At 35.4% G+C, this 16,181-nt stretch overlaps 1 protein-coding gene across 1 annotated transcript in view; it reads left to right on the plus strand.

The window, feature by feature from the left end:
* The window catches only part of LOC150097213 (WD repeat-containing protein on Y chromosome-like), a 64,108-nt gene that overhangs the window by 22,606 nt on the left and 25,321 nt on the right, over positions 1-16,181 (plus strand). Inside the window, exons 3-4 of the mRNA XM_090407376.1 lie at positions 2,185-2,300; positions 11,313-11,440. Of these exons, the coding sequence (XP_090263502.1) occupies positions 2,185-2,300; positions 11,313-11,440 (244 nt within the window). The remainder of the gene's footprint in view (positions 1-2,184; positions 2,301-11,312; positions 11,441-16,181) is intronic.

The following is a 16,181-nucleotide window of genomic DNA, read 5'->3' on the forward strand; positions in this document are numbered from 1 at the left end:
AGTGGTCCTAATAGGTACTTAAGCGCCCACGACCTTCCAACTATACTTGGATTTCGCAACCGTAACTCGAGGATGAGGTAGTTATCCCCATGCCTTCCGGTGTCCTATGTCTGTAGAACCTCCCCCATACCTCCAGCTAACTGAGACCAGCTAACTCACCTTTAGGTGAAAGAGACCAGATAAAGGTTCGTCACGTCACTGAAGGGAATTGAACCCAGGTCTTTCCGACCAAAGGGCTTCGTCTATACTGACTAAGCTACGGAGGCTGAAAGATTTGCTACTAGTAGTATTATTCTCAAGTTCTTCGCTTTTTCCCAGCAGATCGTTTCCTCTTAAGTGCGATAGATTCCTGACAGATTTATAAGTAATTCAATGTAGCCACTACACAAACTAATTATAATAATTGGCTTACTTTGGTTTACAAATGATTATTTAAATCTCTTAAACCCATTACAAAAAATGTCCGACCCCATTAATAATAATTAGTTAGTCCTTAATTATAGAATTGCTTCCATTTGAAATCCAAATAAAAAAAATAAGCACTTTGGAAAACCTGCAAAAAGTGTAAATCTCAGGGCATCTATCCACCATTCTTCCTTCTTTGTTGTCGAAAAATAAATAAAATAAAATAAAATAAATGAAAATAAATAACGACATTTTAACTACTTGGAGCGAAGCAATTTCTTGCAGAATGTTTCATTGCCTGCCGCAATAAAACCAGAAGAAACTTTAATTGCAACATTCAGTACTTATGCATGACAGAATCCGCGGTAGAATCTCGCATGGCATTCTTTACTGCCTGCTGCTGCTGGTTCTTTCATTTCTTCAAGCTCTGCATGTGTGAGATTTTCAGATACACTCGAGTCCCGGGGGATAGCTTACGCTACGTGTCTCGGCCTTTCAAGCTAGTAAAGCATCCCATTTCTGCAGAAATCAGGTGTATTCCTATACAAATTCATTTCTTACGACTAAATCCGTTCTTTCTTTCCTTACTCAGATTTTCTCCACCCCCCTCTCTCTCTCTTTTATTGTTTTTGTGGACGAATATTAGACTTGGAACTATAACTTCTGACTCCCTTTCGTGGACAAGTCGTAAATTTGCTTGGAACTCCGTATTATAGTGATAACGTGAGTTGGTGTTATGTGGAATAAACTTTGTCTTACAAATATAGTTACTTATTCCTAATGAGATTCCTTACTGTTTTCCAGGAAAATTAGATGAAGACTACAGTCTAATAAAAATTGTAATTCTTCTTGTAAAAATGAAGGTCTGATGAATACACCGTATCATCTGTTTAGTCAGGAACAATGACCCAGACAATGTGGGTGTTGAAACGTTACTAAGCTTCCGAAGTCAAATAAAAAAAAAATAATAATAAATAATAATAATAAAATTAAAAATAAATTGAACAAAATTTAGTATTTATCCCAAATTTCATTAATTCTAACTACCTCTAGAAATAGATTACAGCTATATAATTACAGTGTTGTCTAGTCCATTCAAGAACGGAGTTATTATGTGTGTAAGGACATATGAGAGGAATCTAATAGATACTTAAGCAATTTGCAAAACGTAACGAAAGTTGGATTAACTTTTAACGGTCTAAAATTTTTTTACTTTACGAACCATTCAACGAGTTTTCACATAATGGCATGAATTACTAATTTTACATTAATTAATATTTCTTTCCTTAGAACCTGTGTAGCTCAGTGGATGTGGCGTTTGCACACCAAGGCGCTTGACCGCACGAAGGAAGTCTTGGTTTCGAGTCTAGTCTGCGACTAGAGGAAATTTTTCTAAGCCTTTTTTCGACCGGTTCCCGAGTTAGTCGATCTCTGGCACGGGCAAGCAGGTTTTTCCTCCCGGAAACTCGGGTTTTTCGTCCTGTAAACTCAAGAAAATCGACCGTAGAACCCACATTATTTCAGACATTAAATATATTGTGTTAGGGTTAGAGACCACGAGATGGCGGCACATTTGAGCCGTCTCTCTTCACTGCGTACCGCTTAATTAGTGATAGCCTTGGGCCATCTGTCTCTGATTGGGTACCAGTGGAGATTGAACTGCCCACTCAGTCTCCAAAAGTTAGATAGGGCTAAATGGCCTCGCCTACTCCCGTATATACGGGAATAAAAAGGCGTTAGCTGATTTTTTTTTTTTTTTTAATATTTCTTTCCTTATAGACTCATTTCGGAAGAATTTGAAGATGATGTGGCGCTAGAGGATACTTTAAACCCAACTAACCTGGAACGGTTGAAGACATTTTTTTGGGAGAAGATTTCGCTACTGAAACAGAAAGGTATGATCATATTGATTTGTTTATTAGCTCTGAAATTATACATCATTCATATTAATTATATCAAGAGTGTAGCAACTGCACGAATAATTTATTCTTGCATTTCAGGTAAATTACAACAAGAAAATATTTAATGAAATTAAAGATATTTTCTTATATCTTAAAAAACAAAATTAATGAGATGATCGAGAAAATCAAGCTAACAAGAAAAGAAAGAGTTATTTATTTAACATTTACTGAAATTAAAAAAAAAAAACTGTTAATCAGTCTACGAAATTTTAAATAAACTACCAAAGTAAACTACGATACCAGTTATTCACTAAATAGATCATTGAATTCTCTGTATTATCAATGTTTTAACTTCAATAAATTTATATCATTATATGAAATAATATGAAATTCAAATTAATACTCTTTTATTTTTAATTTAAATTTCCTAATAGAAGTTTTTTTGAATTATTTGGCAATAAATTTTAAACACCTATTTGAATTTAAAATGAGTATGCAATAATAATTACTAGAATTATAGCTGTGGGAATGAGAGGAAGGACCTTTGGATTGGAAATCCCCGGAGAAAGGACCTCAATGGTAACGAATGGCAATGCTGTAGCCAGTGAAGTTTTAACTGAGGATCGGCTATTGCCGTTACTAGAGCTTTTAGCGCAATAACACCCTATCCACAGATCCACAGATTTTCTTCATTCAAATGACGGGATAAAGAGTCAAGTACTCAGTCCATCTCCCAGTTCCTTTAAGAACTGTGTGAATGACTAAACACAGATAAATATGAACGACTAAACACAGTCAACTGGATGGATAAATATTCTACGTTGCTTAATAGCTAACTCCAATAGAAGGTATTGGAGAATAACTCCACTATACTAAACCGTCAGTTGGAACGCCAATGCTTTGGAAAACAAATTACTCGAACTTCATAAAAACTTCCATTATGCCGATGTCATCCTGTGCCTGCAACTTTGAGGCTACTGGAGTCGAAATCCATACGGCCAACGCCAGCAATCTCACTATTTATTCCGTAAGCAACCCTACAACTAAACGATTACTTGACTGTGATTTGGAAGAAATATTACAGAAGCTAAACATATAGCAGTCATTGGTCCTTGGAAATTCACACATCTCAGTAGCATCGCCGTACGAATATATCGGATATTGTTGTGCTTAAAAAAACGTGGCATATTACTACCAGATACATACAATAAATGACGTCAGTGCAGATCATAACCTATTTTGCTTCAGGTAGGCGTTGAACACAGCACCACCTCGGACCACCCTCCCTTTATTAACTGGACTCAACTTCCCTCCACTCTTCAAGAGAAAGTCTTAGCCCATTTCCAGTAATAAGCTGAACTGAAGAAATTGACAACTTAGTGCAGAACCTAGAAAGGAAAATACGAAACTGATTTGACATCTGCTATCATCGCTTTCAGATGCTGAACTCCTGATCGTCTTCCAGAATAAATTAAGCATATCATTCTAGAAAAATAAAATAATAATAATAATAATAAACACTGAGATGCCGCTACCACAGAACCATAGCTGCCACTGATCGGCATGAATTCATAATAATATAACTATAAAAACGGAGGAAACTCATGTTAAAATTTATTTATTGTTGAATTTCCGTCTGAGTGTTCTAGAAAGATGCCTACAACACTTAATTTTAAACACTAAAGATTATAGAATCGGCAATTAAATGATAGCAGACAATTCTAAAAAGCGTCACCTTAATAGCTAATGTAAGATAACTAAAACGATCAGTAATTTTCTAACTTTTTTTTAAGTTAGAAAATTACTGATTTAAAAAGTCCCATGGTCTACGTCTATCTCTCATAGAGGGGATAGCGTACATCATCGGATCTGTTTAAGTTAGGACAATGGAATAAAGTTTCACACGTTTCTTTATAAAGACATTCTGAGAGGAAAGGACTTTTATGAAGACCTCTTGTCTTGTTCCGGTGAACTCTATGCCTAGTGTTGATAGCATGTTCCGCAAATCCAGACTCTTCAAGCTCAAGGTATAAAAGCAGATCTTCCTGTTTGTCCGAATAACAAATAACATAACCCACAAGAGCAAGGAATCTGGTAGACACCTGGATAATTGAGTGTGGAAGCTTATCCTTAGGCGAAGCGAGAAAGATAGAGGTTTTTCTCATGGGGAAAAAGGCAACAAAAATATTCAGTGGTTTTAAAACTTTCGTTATGCCTTCATAAATGCCTCCCACATAAGGAATACACCCTCTGTTCAAAATGAAACCGAACTTTTCGAAAATAGAAGAAACTAGTGGCGCGACCTCTTGTATCTTTTTGTTGTCAAAAGCGCCAACCTTTCTGTTGTCATAAACAGTTGACAAACTTGTTGTGTCAACTGTATGACATTTGTTTCATTAGAAGCCGTGTTATAGTGCCAAGAGTGACAGTGTGTTTTGATGAAGGGTTGGGAAAATGAGTTTCAAACAGAGAGCTGCGATTGACTTTTGTGTTAAACTTGGTAAACGTTTTACCGAAGCGCATGAAATGCTTCAAAAAAGCATATGGTGATGATGAATGTTTATCCCGTACTCAAGTTTACGAGTGGTTTAAGTGATTTCAAAGTGGTTGTGAGACGCTTGAGGACGACGAAAAGCCGGGCCGTCCAAAAACTGGACTGAGTGAAGTTCACATCCAAAAAGTGCATGATTTCATCAAAGAAAACCCGAAATCGTCCTTGAGATTGATTGAAGATGAATTGGGGATTCCAAAATCAACTGTGCACAACATTTGGACTGAGAATTTGGGCCTTCGTAAGTTGAATTCGCGATCTGTTCCCCACAAGTTGCCCGACGACCAAAAAATGTATCGAATTGAACACTGCAAGGACCTCATTTAAACTGCTCGTAAGGACTCAAACTTCCTTGAAGCGATCGTTACTGGTGACGAAATGTGGCGTTTTGAGTATGAGCCCGAAACAACGCGCCAGAGCGCTGAGTGGAGACCACCAGTAAAGTAAAGACAATGTCGATTTGTTTCAACGATTCCAAGGGTATTATCCACAAAGAATTCGTTCTGCCTGGCCAAACGGTCAATGCCATCGCTTACGGCATTAATATCGTGACGACCGACCGTTCATCAACATACACTGTCACTCTTGGCTTCTAATGAAACAAATGTCATAAACAGGTGACACAACACTAATGAAGGTTGCTGCTTTCGACAACAAAAAGATACAATAGGTGGCGTCACTAGTTTCTTCTATTTTCGAAAAGTTCGGTTTCTTTTTGGAAAAGGGTGTAGGAATGCAAGTTCTTTTTTCTGGATTGGAAGAAATACCATAACTGTTAAAACCATTTTTGATGAAAGAATCCTTAAAACTATTTGATGAAAACGTGGATTTGATATATTGTTATTCTTCTTGTAACAGTTCGTCCTAAGATCATAAAGAATGAGCACGGCGTAACAAGGTTTTAATAGTTCCAGTGTTTTGACTAGGATGGTAGCGAGATTTAGCACAGATATAACGTCCTGCATGAGTCTTCTTCGTAAATACTGATAATTGTAAACTTCCATCTGGTTGGCGAACACTTAGATCTTAAAAGACTATTTGGTTATCTATTTCTTTTTCTGAGATGAACTGGATCCTGGGATGAAGTGCATTTAATTTGGATAGAAACCACTGTAACTTTTTCTTCATTCCAAATTGCAAAAATATCATTCTTGGTTACTTGGTTCACTTACACATTGATCTGTATCAATGTGTAGGTGAAATGTCATCAAAGACCGTGTACCTTTTTCAAAGTGTTCCATGAAGATGGCAATGGTAGAAGAAATAGGACTGTCCACAGCTGTTCGTTCAATGTGCTAATAAAGTTTGTTTTTAAAATGAAATAACCAGAATGTATAACAGACTCATCAGAATTAAATATTAAATAGTTTTTTAACCATTTCTGGAGGTAATTGAAATAATTTAATGTCCTTATAAGGACTGGCTTAAAGGGGCGAAGCAAGAATGCTTTTCATCTTCCCCGTTATCTGTAGAGGACAGTTTAGGGATAAGGTGTTATTGCGCTATTAAATTAAAGCTCTGATCATGGCAGGAGGGTAACAGCAATAGCCGAGCCTCAGTTAGAACGTCATTGGCTACATCATTGCCATCCATTACCCTCCAATGTATTAATCGCCGCATCTCATGGTTGATTCTTCCCAAATAATTTAATGACGCAAGACGCAAGACGTTGCTGACTATAAGGGTGAAGTAAAATGCTTTTTTAATCCCTGCTATCTGATAAGGATTGCTGTGTGAGGAAAAGTTTATGAGCTAAATGCTCCGCCTGAGTGAGTGTGATTTAGAGATCTTCATTTGGAAGTAGGATGGCGTTCGGTCTCCTGTATTTTGAGAAGTCTGTTTCATTATAATTGGCTGCTTGTTGCACTAATTCATTCGGATGTGAAGAGGATACTGAGAAGAACTTTACTGCTGAAGTCTGCAGGAAAGAGTAGATGTAGGGGATATTTGTATCCCGGTGGAGTTGGACATTTCTGACATACCATGGTGCGTTCAAGATCATGAACGGAGACATTTGTTTTGCACTTTCTGTAGTTTGAGGATATTTGTACTTGAGGTGTGGCTCCAGGCTGGGGAAGCATAAGTAATAATGGGTCGAATCATCAATTGATAAAGGAGCAGTTTTATTTTGGTATCCAGCTTGCTATTCCTATTGATAAGAGGGTAAAGTTGTGCAATGACTCTTGATGCTTTCGAACATGAGGCTTTTATATGTGAACTGAACGTTAGTTTTCTGTCCAGCAGTACACCCAGATATTTAGCTTCTGGTTTCCAGGGAATCTTGGTGTTAAATAGGAAGATGTCATCTTTGGGAGATATTGTGTTTTTAGTGAAGAGCATGGCGATACTCTTCTGAGGGTTTACTTGCAGTGTCCGTTCCAAGAACCAGTGCTCTAATCTCTGCAGGTTTTCTTGCAGTTTCTTGGTGACAAGGTGCGGTTTAATAGATCTGGCTAGTATAGCTGTGTCGTCTGTGTATAGGTCAATAATGGATGACATTGGATTGTGCGGAATGTCCGCCATGTAAATCGCGAAAAGTATCGGTGCCAGAAGGGACCTTTGAGGAACTCCTTCCAAGATGCGTCGTTGGGTAGATAATATATCATTTAGTTTGACTTGCATTCGTCTGTCACTAAGAAATGACTTTATGATTTGGACTAGATCTAATGGAATGCCAGCCAAAATCAACTTGTATAGCAGTCCAAAGTGCCATAATTTGTCGAACGCCTTTTCTAAATCAAGAAAAACTGCTCCGGTGTATTGATGCCAATTATAACTTGTGATAATGAATTCTATTAGTCTATGAATTTGTTGGGTGGTACTGTGAAATTGGCGAAAACCAAACTGTTCTGAAGGAAGGATGTTTAATTTTTTTACTGAAGGTTGAATTCTGGAAAGGATAGCTTTTTTCTGCTATTTTGCCCAAATTAGATATCAGACTTATGGGACGATAACTTTGAGGCTGCTGAGGATCCTTGCCTGGTTTGTATATAGGAACTACGTCTGCCAATTTCCATGCAGAGGGGAAGTACTTAAACCTGAACATAGCATTTATTATTGTTGTGAGATATACGATGGCCTTCCGGGGTAGCAGTTTAATAACTTTGTTGGAGATGCCGTCAGGCCCTGGAGCTTTTTTATTCTTTAAATTCTTTATAATGTCATAAATTTCAGCTGGGGAAGTAGGTGTGAGTTGGTTGGTACAGGTATCAGGCCGTTTTAACACGTGTCTGACGTGGCGATGGACTTTGTAAATATGATTGAAATTTAGATTATTGTATGAAGGGCTACTGTTTTTCTAAATTTTTAGCTATAGTTTCGGCATTTTCTGCATCTGTGTAAACAATGTTCAGGTCAGATTTGAGAGGAGGAAGAGATTTGTTTTTGTTTTTAATGTTTCTCAGGAACTTCCAAACGGATTGATCACCGGGTGATATGGAGGCTAATTTATCTTCCCATAGTTTGTTTCTATGGACTTTAAGTGCATCTCTCACTACCCTGTTCATTTTGTTGAGATATTTCTTGTCTTGGGGAAATAATTTAATAACTTTGAGGCTGCTGAGGATCCTTGCCTGGTTTGTATATAGGAACTACGTCTGCCAATTTCCATGCAGAGGGGAAGTACTTAAACCTGAACATAGCATTTATTATTGTTGTGAGATATACGATGGCCTTCCGGGGTAGCAGTTTAATAACTTTGTTGGAGATGCCGTCAGGCCCTGGAGCTTTTTTATTCTTTAAATTCTTTATAATGTCATAAATTTCAGCTGGGGAAGTAGGTGTGAGTTGGTTGGTACAGGTATCAGGCCGTTTTAACACGTGTCTGACGTGGCGATGGACTTTGTAAATATGATTGAAATTTAGATTATTGTATGAAGGGCTACTGTTTTTCTAAATTTTTAGCTATAGTTTCGGCATTTTCTGCATCTGTGTAAACAATGTTCAGGTCAGATTTGAGAGGAGGAAGAGATTTGTTTTTGTTTTTAATGTTTCTCAGGAACTTCCAAACGGATTGATCACCGGGTGATATGGAGGCTAATTTATCTTCCCATAGTTTGTTTCTATGGACTTTAAGTGCATCTCTCACTACCCTGTTCATTTTGTTGAGATATTTCTTGTCTTGGGGAAATAATTTAATGTCCTTATAAGAACTGGCTTAAAGGGGCGAAGCAAGAATGCTTTTCATATTCCCCGTTGTCTGTAGAAGACAGTGTAGGGATAAGGTGGTATTTTGAGCAATTAAAGCTCTGATCATGGCAGGAGGGTAACAAGCAATAGCCGAGCCTCAGTTAGAACTTCACTGGCTACAGCATTGCCATCCATTACCCTCCAATGATATTGGATTGAGAACATTCCTATCCTCGGCTTCTGATAGAAGACTATTATACCTGTAAACTAGTAAAGTAAACTAGGTGTAGTAAACTAGAACACAATATCTAAGCTGATCATAAAATTGGAAGCATTTAGATGAAAATTTCAGTTTTTATTTTTAAAATACAAAGTGTTTATATATATAAGTAGAAAATCTAGTATTGCACGTAAACTGGATAAGTGTTTAGATATCTTATACGTGGCGACATCCTATAGAGCCATCAACCAGTCTTAAAGGAATACTTGGTTTATGAACTTTCGATAGACCATATAATCTAAGTGGACGATCAAAGAAGGTTTTAAGCTTTTTTTCTTTTGTTCTTCATCTCCTTTGAAGCATTCTCAATAAGGAAATTACGTTGATTTATCTGGCTAGCACCAGAAACGAGAGGAAGGCCCTCTCTAAAAGTAAAAGAGACGTTTTTCTATCATATTCTCTTTTAGCTTGCACAACAGATTGAGTAATAATTAAATTGTTGTTATTCTTCAGGGACTTCAGAACAGATCATATAAATTCAGGAGGGGGGGGGAATAAAAAATATGTCTTATTATTATTTTTTTTTTTTCACAACACAGCCTTCGATCCTTATAATCTTAAAACAGCTAACAGGATTCGGTTTGAATGAGCGAAAATTCTTTTTATTGCTAAGCTTCCTCGTTGTAATCTTTTTTTTTTTCTGAATTTAAAGCACTGAAGTCCTTGAAGAATAACAGCTATTTAATTATTACTAAAGCTGAACAATGGAAAGGCTGTTATTGTTCAAAATAAAAGAGAATATGATAGCAAAATGTCTTCACGACTATTCTACTTCTACGCTTTTGATGTTTTTCTAATTCCCAAACCAGGCAAACAACTACTCAATTTCCAGAAAACTATCGCTCCATGTTTTAACTCTCATGTCTAGGCAAGACCTGTGAACGAGTTATTCTCTCACGCCTAGAAAAGGTAGCATATGACAGATTAGATGATATATATAACAGGATGTACATTCTTCGATGCAACAGTATACAGACTCATCAAACAGATCAGCTTAGCATAGGCTGAGTTTTATTGAGTATATAATGGCACTGAATTGAACATGGAAGTTGATGTTTATGTATTGTATAACTTTAATTTAATTTATACTTTTATATTTTTTTAGTATAAGGTGTGCGTGCAGTATTTTTTTTAGAAGATTCAGCTTAATATTTGATGTTTAAAGATATTTAATGCATATGTTAAACACACCTTTTAATTTAATATTTAAAAGTTTCTTAAGAAATTTTAATATTGATTATATTACATTTATTACACTTAGATTGGGGGTGACGGGTGAATCAATCGACCGTGAGATGCGGTGATTGATTCATTCAATCCAATACCCTTGGATTGAATGAATCCAATGAATCCTTGGAGGGTAATGGATGGCAATGGTAATGGATGGCTAATGAAGTTCTAACTAAGGCTCGGCTATTGCTGTTACTCTCCTGCCATGATCAGAGCTTTAATTGATCAATAACACCTTATCCCTACACTGTCCTCTACAGATAACGGGGAAGATGAAAAGCATTCTTGCTTCGCCCCTTTAAGCCAGTCCTTATAAGGACTATATTACATTTATAGAGAGTTCAAAACAAATCTCCACATGATCTTAAACGCACCATGGTATGTCAGAAATGTCCAACTCCACCGGGATACAAATATCCCCTACATCTACTCTTTCCTGCAGTCTTCAGCAGTAAAGTTCTTCTCAGCATCCTCTTCACATCCAAATGAATTAGTACAACAAGCAGCAAATCATGATGAAACAGACTTCTCCAAATATAGGAGACCCAAGGCCATCCTACTTCCAAATGAAGATCTTTAAATCGCACCCACTCAGGCAGACCACTTGGCTCATAAACTTTTCCCTACACAGCAACCATATCAGATAGCAGGGATTATAAAAGCTTCACCTTTATAGTCAGAAACGTCTTGCGTCTTGCGTATTACATTTATGATATTTAGATGTGCGATGCATTCCGGAAATAGTTTGGTAATATTATATTGTATGTTCCAGCAATTAAAACATGCAGCAAATAAACCTGAATTAATTTTTCATTAGATTCGACTGAAAGTTACGAAGAGGAAGATATAAAGCAAGGATTAAGACTTGAAGATTTTCAGGATGTTGTCTGTGAAAGCTTAAGTTCCCAGCGATACGAAGAATCTGCTAAGACGTTTTTCTTAAAGGTGACGGATCTTACATTTTTTTTAAACAATTTAGTTTCTAGATAAATTAAAGATATTCAGATCTCATATGCAAAATGAAGATCAATTGTTTTTCTCATTGTTTTAAACCTAAGAATCCTAGTTCTGATTTTTATTGTTGTTATTGTTGAGGATTCAAAAAATCCTTAGCTTAATTTTTTCTCAAAAAATTTTCTATTTTTATTTAAAAGTAAGAATATTTACATTTTTGAAAATTATTTTTAATAATTTCGATTTGAATTTCACCAAAATGAAATCTGAATTTTAGTTGGCAGTACTTGCCAACTAAACTTATATTTTTTTATACGATCGCACTATTTAAGTTGTAATAAGATGAATCTGAGAACCCTCCTCGTTCTTTTTCACGAATATCCGATACAAACTCAGCTAAAATTTATGCACTCTTTCAGAAAGGCATCTCGACTACCTCGAAAACGATCCCGAATCTAATACATTAGTGAAGGTCTTTGCGAACAGATTATGTTCGCAGTCCTTGAGGATGTCATAGCGAGTTACAAAAGAGGACTTTTGAAAAGGTGAAAATGTCAACGTTATCAAAGCTTAAAGGAAAAGCTAAGAGGCGTTTCATGTACTTCTGGGGCTTTACTACGAATCGTATGTGGACGTTTGCGTGTAACGCGCTTGGTGCAACTTACCTGACCCGATTTTTTTTTATTATTTTTTTATGTCACTGTTTCGTTTACGAAGTTAGGACAGCAGCTACTGATTACAACACAAATCGCCTTTTGTCGATGCTTTGATTCTGACGTTTCTGTAATACAAGGAGCTGGGCATTTTACGAGTCATAAGTGTTTTGCACTCATACATGTAAAGCCTTGCTTATTGATTTTTTGTTAAGAAATCGATTTTGTTAATATCAGCGCATTAAAGAAAAGAGAAAGTGTCTGAAAGATATGTTCTACGTCTCAAAATAAAGTCAGCATGGTGATGTAGGCAACTGATACGTACAGTTATACTTCAGAAGCATTCATCAATGATTATGACTGTTGAATGTTTCATATGGAAATTTCCAGGTCATATTCACAGGTAATTTAGCTCGCTGACTAGCAGAGAAGTTATTAATTCTGTCACTGTACATAGTCAAATATCAAGTTTTATGAGCGATAAGAGGCAAATGTCATTCATTATATCATAAAAAAAATTTCTGAATTTTGTTTGGAACTCCTTTACACTGCGTTAAAAAAATGTATAAGTGCCAAAGGAAAGTTGTTCAAAGATGATATGTTTTTCTGAAATAAATAAATTAAAATATTCAGTTTTATTAGATATGATAACATTTACTTTAAAAATGTTTAAATTCAATAAAGATATGAAAATAGGACAAAACATAAATATGTCCATTGGACATTATAATAATCGACATGATCATTCATACTATACAGCCACGTGTTCTGCTTATCTCATTATGACAAGCACAGTAATGTTTTGTTCATTTCATTTCCGGTTTTAATAGCAGACGTCATCCGGAAATACGCATGCTCGAAATAATCGTTTATTGATAAATAATTTAAACTGCTTCCAAAACCTATGATTGTTAAAGACCTATGCGGTACATTTATAATAAATCCTTGAATATATTTGTACATTTAACGATTTATTATAAATTCTTCATTTACTTAATGTAGTTATATTTTTTTAAAATAAAATTCTCGAAATCTTAGAGTTTCGATTATTAATTTATAATATAATTTCTTTGCTAAAGTAATTTATTCCAAGTAACATGCATTTCAGTGAAGGTGCGATAAAGATGGGTGTTGAAATCCGCAAACATTAAAAAAACAAAAAAAAAAAAAAAACGATATTAGGTTAATGACTTGGTCTTATCACGGGTAATGTAAAATAACAAAAATAAATTTTAGGATTTGAAGGGCTTTTGAGGCGAAAAAAATAATAATAAAAAAATCATGTGATTAAATACGAGGTCATTATGCCCAGCAGATAAAATTTTCTTATTACTTTGTCGGGTGATAATTGGCGCTGATAACCGATCAACGAATCCGCGTGATAAATAACACGACCAGAAATTGCATTTGTAAAATCAATAATCAGCAAATGGCTGTACACTCACCGATGCATGATTTATTTTTTCCCTTGCTATCTTAATTCGCCGAGTGGCTGATGAGTAACCTGCGTAAATTATCAGCCGAAAGAACGCGATAAGATTAGGTTATCTAGTGTTGTTGCATAGTGGGCTCATTCCTAACTTGACCGTGCGTATCTAATTAAACATGCTCATTATCTGGCTAGTTGATGCGATAAAATAACTCTAACGAATAAATATTAATCTGATTTAAAACCTAAGCGAAGAGACCCAGCAATAGAATTATTATCAAACACTTTAAATGCTATCATCACTAAAAACACACGTACTAACCACATGACTATTTAATTCGTAAATATTTCATCCCAAGTATCTTGGTATCTTGGGACATCATCAGTACAGTAGCTCAAACAATACTAGGAATAACATACAGTTAGGGCAATGATTACAATGGAATCTCAATATGCATGCAGTAACGTGTTATAGAAGTAAATTAAATACAACTGAAAAAAAAAAATATATATATATATAAAAGATTATTTTACACAATTTTGTATGACAATTTCCCATACTTTAGGAATAGTAAGAACATCGTTGCGGTTTAAATTTGGTTTGTGTAGTAGGGCTTCAGCACTTTCTTTATATAAACTTCATATTTATATAAAGATCTGTGTATTAAAAGTTTCAACTTCTCCCAATGGATACTATGGTTTGGATTTTCAACTCCGTGTTGGGAGAGACCAGATTACTGCGGTTTAAAAAGACGAATGTGGTCTTGATGTTCCGAGATGCGTTTCTGAACAGACCTACCTGTCTGTCCAAAGTAAGACAATTTGCAGGAGCATGGAATCTCATAAACGCCAGGCAACATCAGAGGTGAGAGTTTGTCCTTAGGAGAAGGTAACAAGTTATAGATTTGGTTGATAGGTTTGTAAGTAGTGGCAAAATTGTATTTCTTCATAATTTTTGAAAGACGTTCGGAGATGCCTTTGACATAAAGTATGGGAATCCTATGGAATTCTTGTCTGGGTTGATGTAGGAAGGTGACTGATGATTTTTTGAGTTGTTTTAAGATTACATCCATTTAGGATGGCTGTATTTTTGATTATTTCTAGTTCTTGGTTTAGAGAATCTTTAGAGGAGCAGAATTTGTGTGCTCTGGAAACTAGTGATTTAATAATGCCAAATTTCGGAAATGGATGATGAGCGGAAGAATTGTGTCTTTCAAAAATTATGAAGAAATACAATTTTGCCACTACTTACAAACCTATCAACCAAATCTATAACTTGTTACCTTCTCCTAAGGACAAACTCTCACCTCTGATGTTACCTGGCGTTTATGAGATGCTCCTGCAAATTGTCTTACTTTTGTCAGACAGGTAGGTCTGTTCAGAAACGCATCTCGGAACATCAAGACCACATTCGTCTTTTCAAACCGCAGAAACCTGGTCTCCCAACACGGAATTGAAAATCCAAACCATAGGATCCATTGGGAGAAGTCGAAACTTTTGCACAGATCTTTATATAAATATGAAGTTTATATAAAGAAAGTGCTGAAGCCCTACTACACAGACCAAATTTAAGCCTCAACGATGTTCTTACTATTCCTAAAGTGTGGGAAATTGTCATACAAAATTGTGTAAAATAATCTTTATATACATATATATATATATATATATATATATATATATATATATATATATATATATATATATATATATATATATATATATATATATATATATATATATATATATATATATATATATATATATATATATATATATATATATATATATTTCCAGTTATATTTAATTTATTTCTATAACACGTTACTGCACGCACATTGAGATTCCATTGTAATCATGCGCCCTAACTGTATGTTATTCCTAGTATTGTTTGAACTGCTGTAATGATGATGATGTCCCAAGATACTTTGAATGAAATATTTACGAATTAAATAGTCATTACTGTGGTTAGTACGTGTGTTTTTGGTGATGAATTTACCACAGGTTTCGTTATATAAAAATGTCTTAAATGCTATACTTAGCTAATAGCTAAACATTGGGAGATGCGGTAATTAATACCCTTGGAGGGTAATGGATGGCAATGCTGTAGCCAATGACGTTCATGAGGCTTGGCTATTGCTATTACCCTCCTGCCATGATCAGAGCTTTAATAGCTCAATAACGCTTTATCCCTACCACTGTTCTCTACAGATAACGGGGAAGATGAAAAGCATTCTTGCTTCGCCCCTTTAAGCCAGTCCTTGTAAGGACTATAAGCTAAACTTTGAAACTAAGAATATATGATTTTTATTCTAATTTATATTAAATGAATATTTATATCAATATTATCCAAATTATCTTTATCAACTGGCAATTATATCATATTTCGGCATAATATCTACATGGTTTACAAGAAGAGGCACAGTAATATCGACGTGTGAGGGTGTTTTTTTTTACTGATTACTATACTCATCACTATATCTCTTGGCGTTGGTAATCATGTCATCTAGAAAGAGGAGTTGATTTGTCCCTTTCTAGTTCTACGGGATGAATTTAAGTTCAGCTTTTTCTGAAGATAGCTAAAACTGTTGGTTGCTCAATTCTTATGCGCTTTTTGGATATGAATATAGTCAAACAATCAGAATATCATGAT

This window comes from Typopeltis vanoorti, chromosome 17, assembly GCF_054136105.1.
Source record: "Typopeltis vanoorti isolate ZY-2024b chromosome 17, IOZ_Tvanoo_1.0, whole genome shotgun sequence".
NCBI lineage: Eukaryota > Metazoa > Arthropoda > Arachnida > Uropygi > Thelyphonidae > Typopeltis > Typopeltis vanoorti.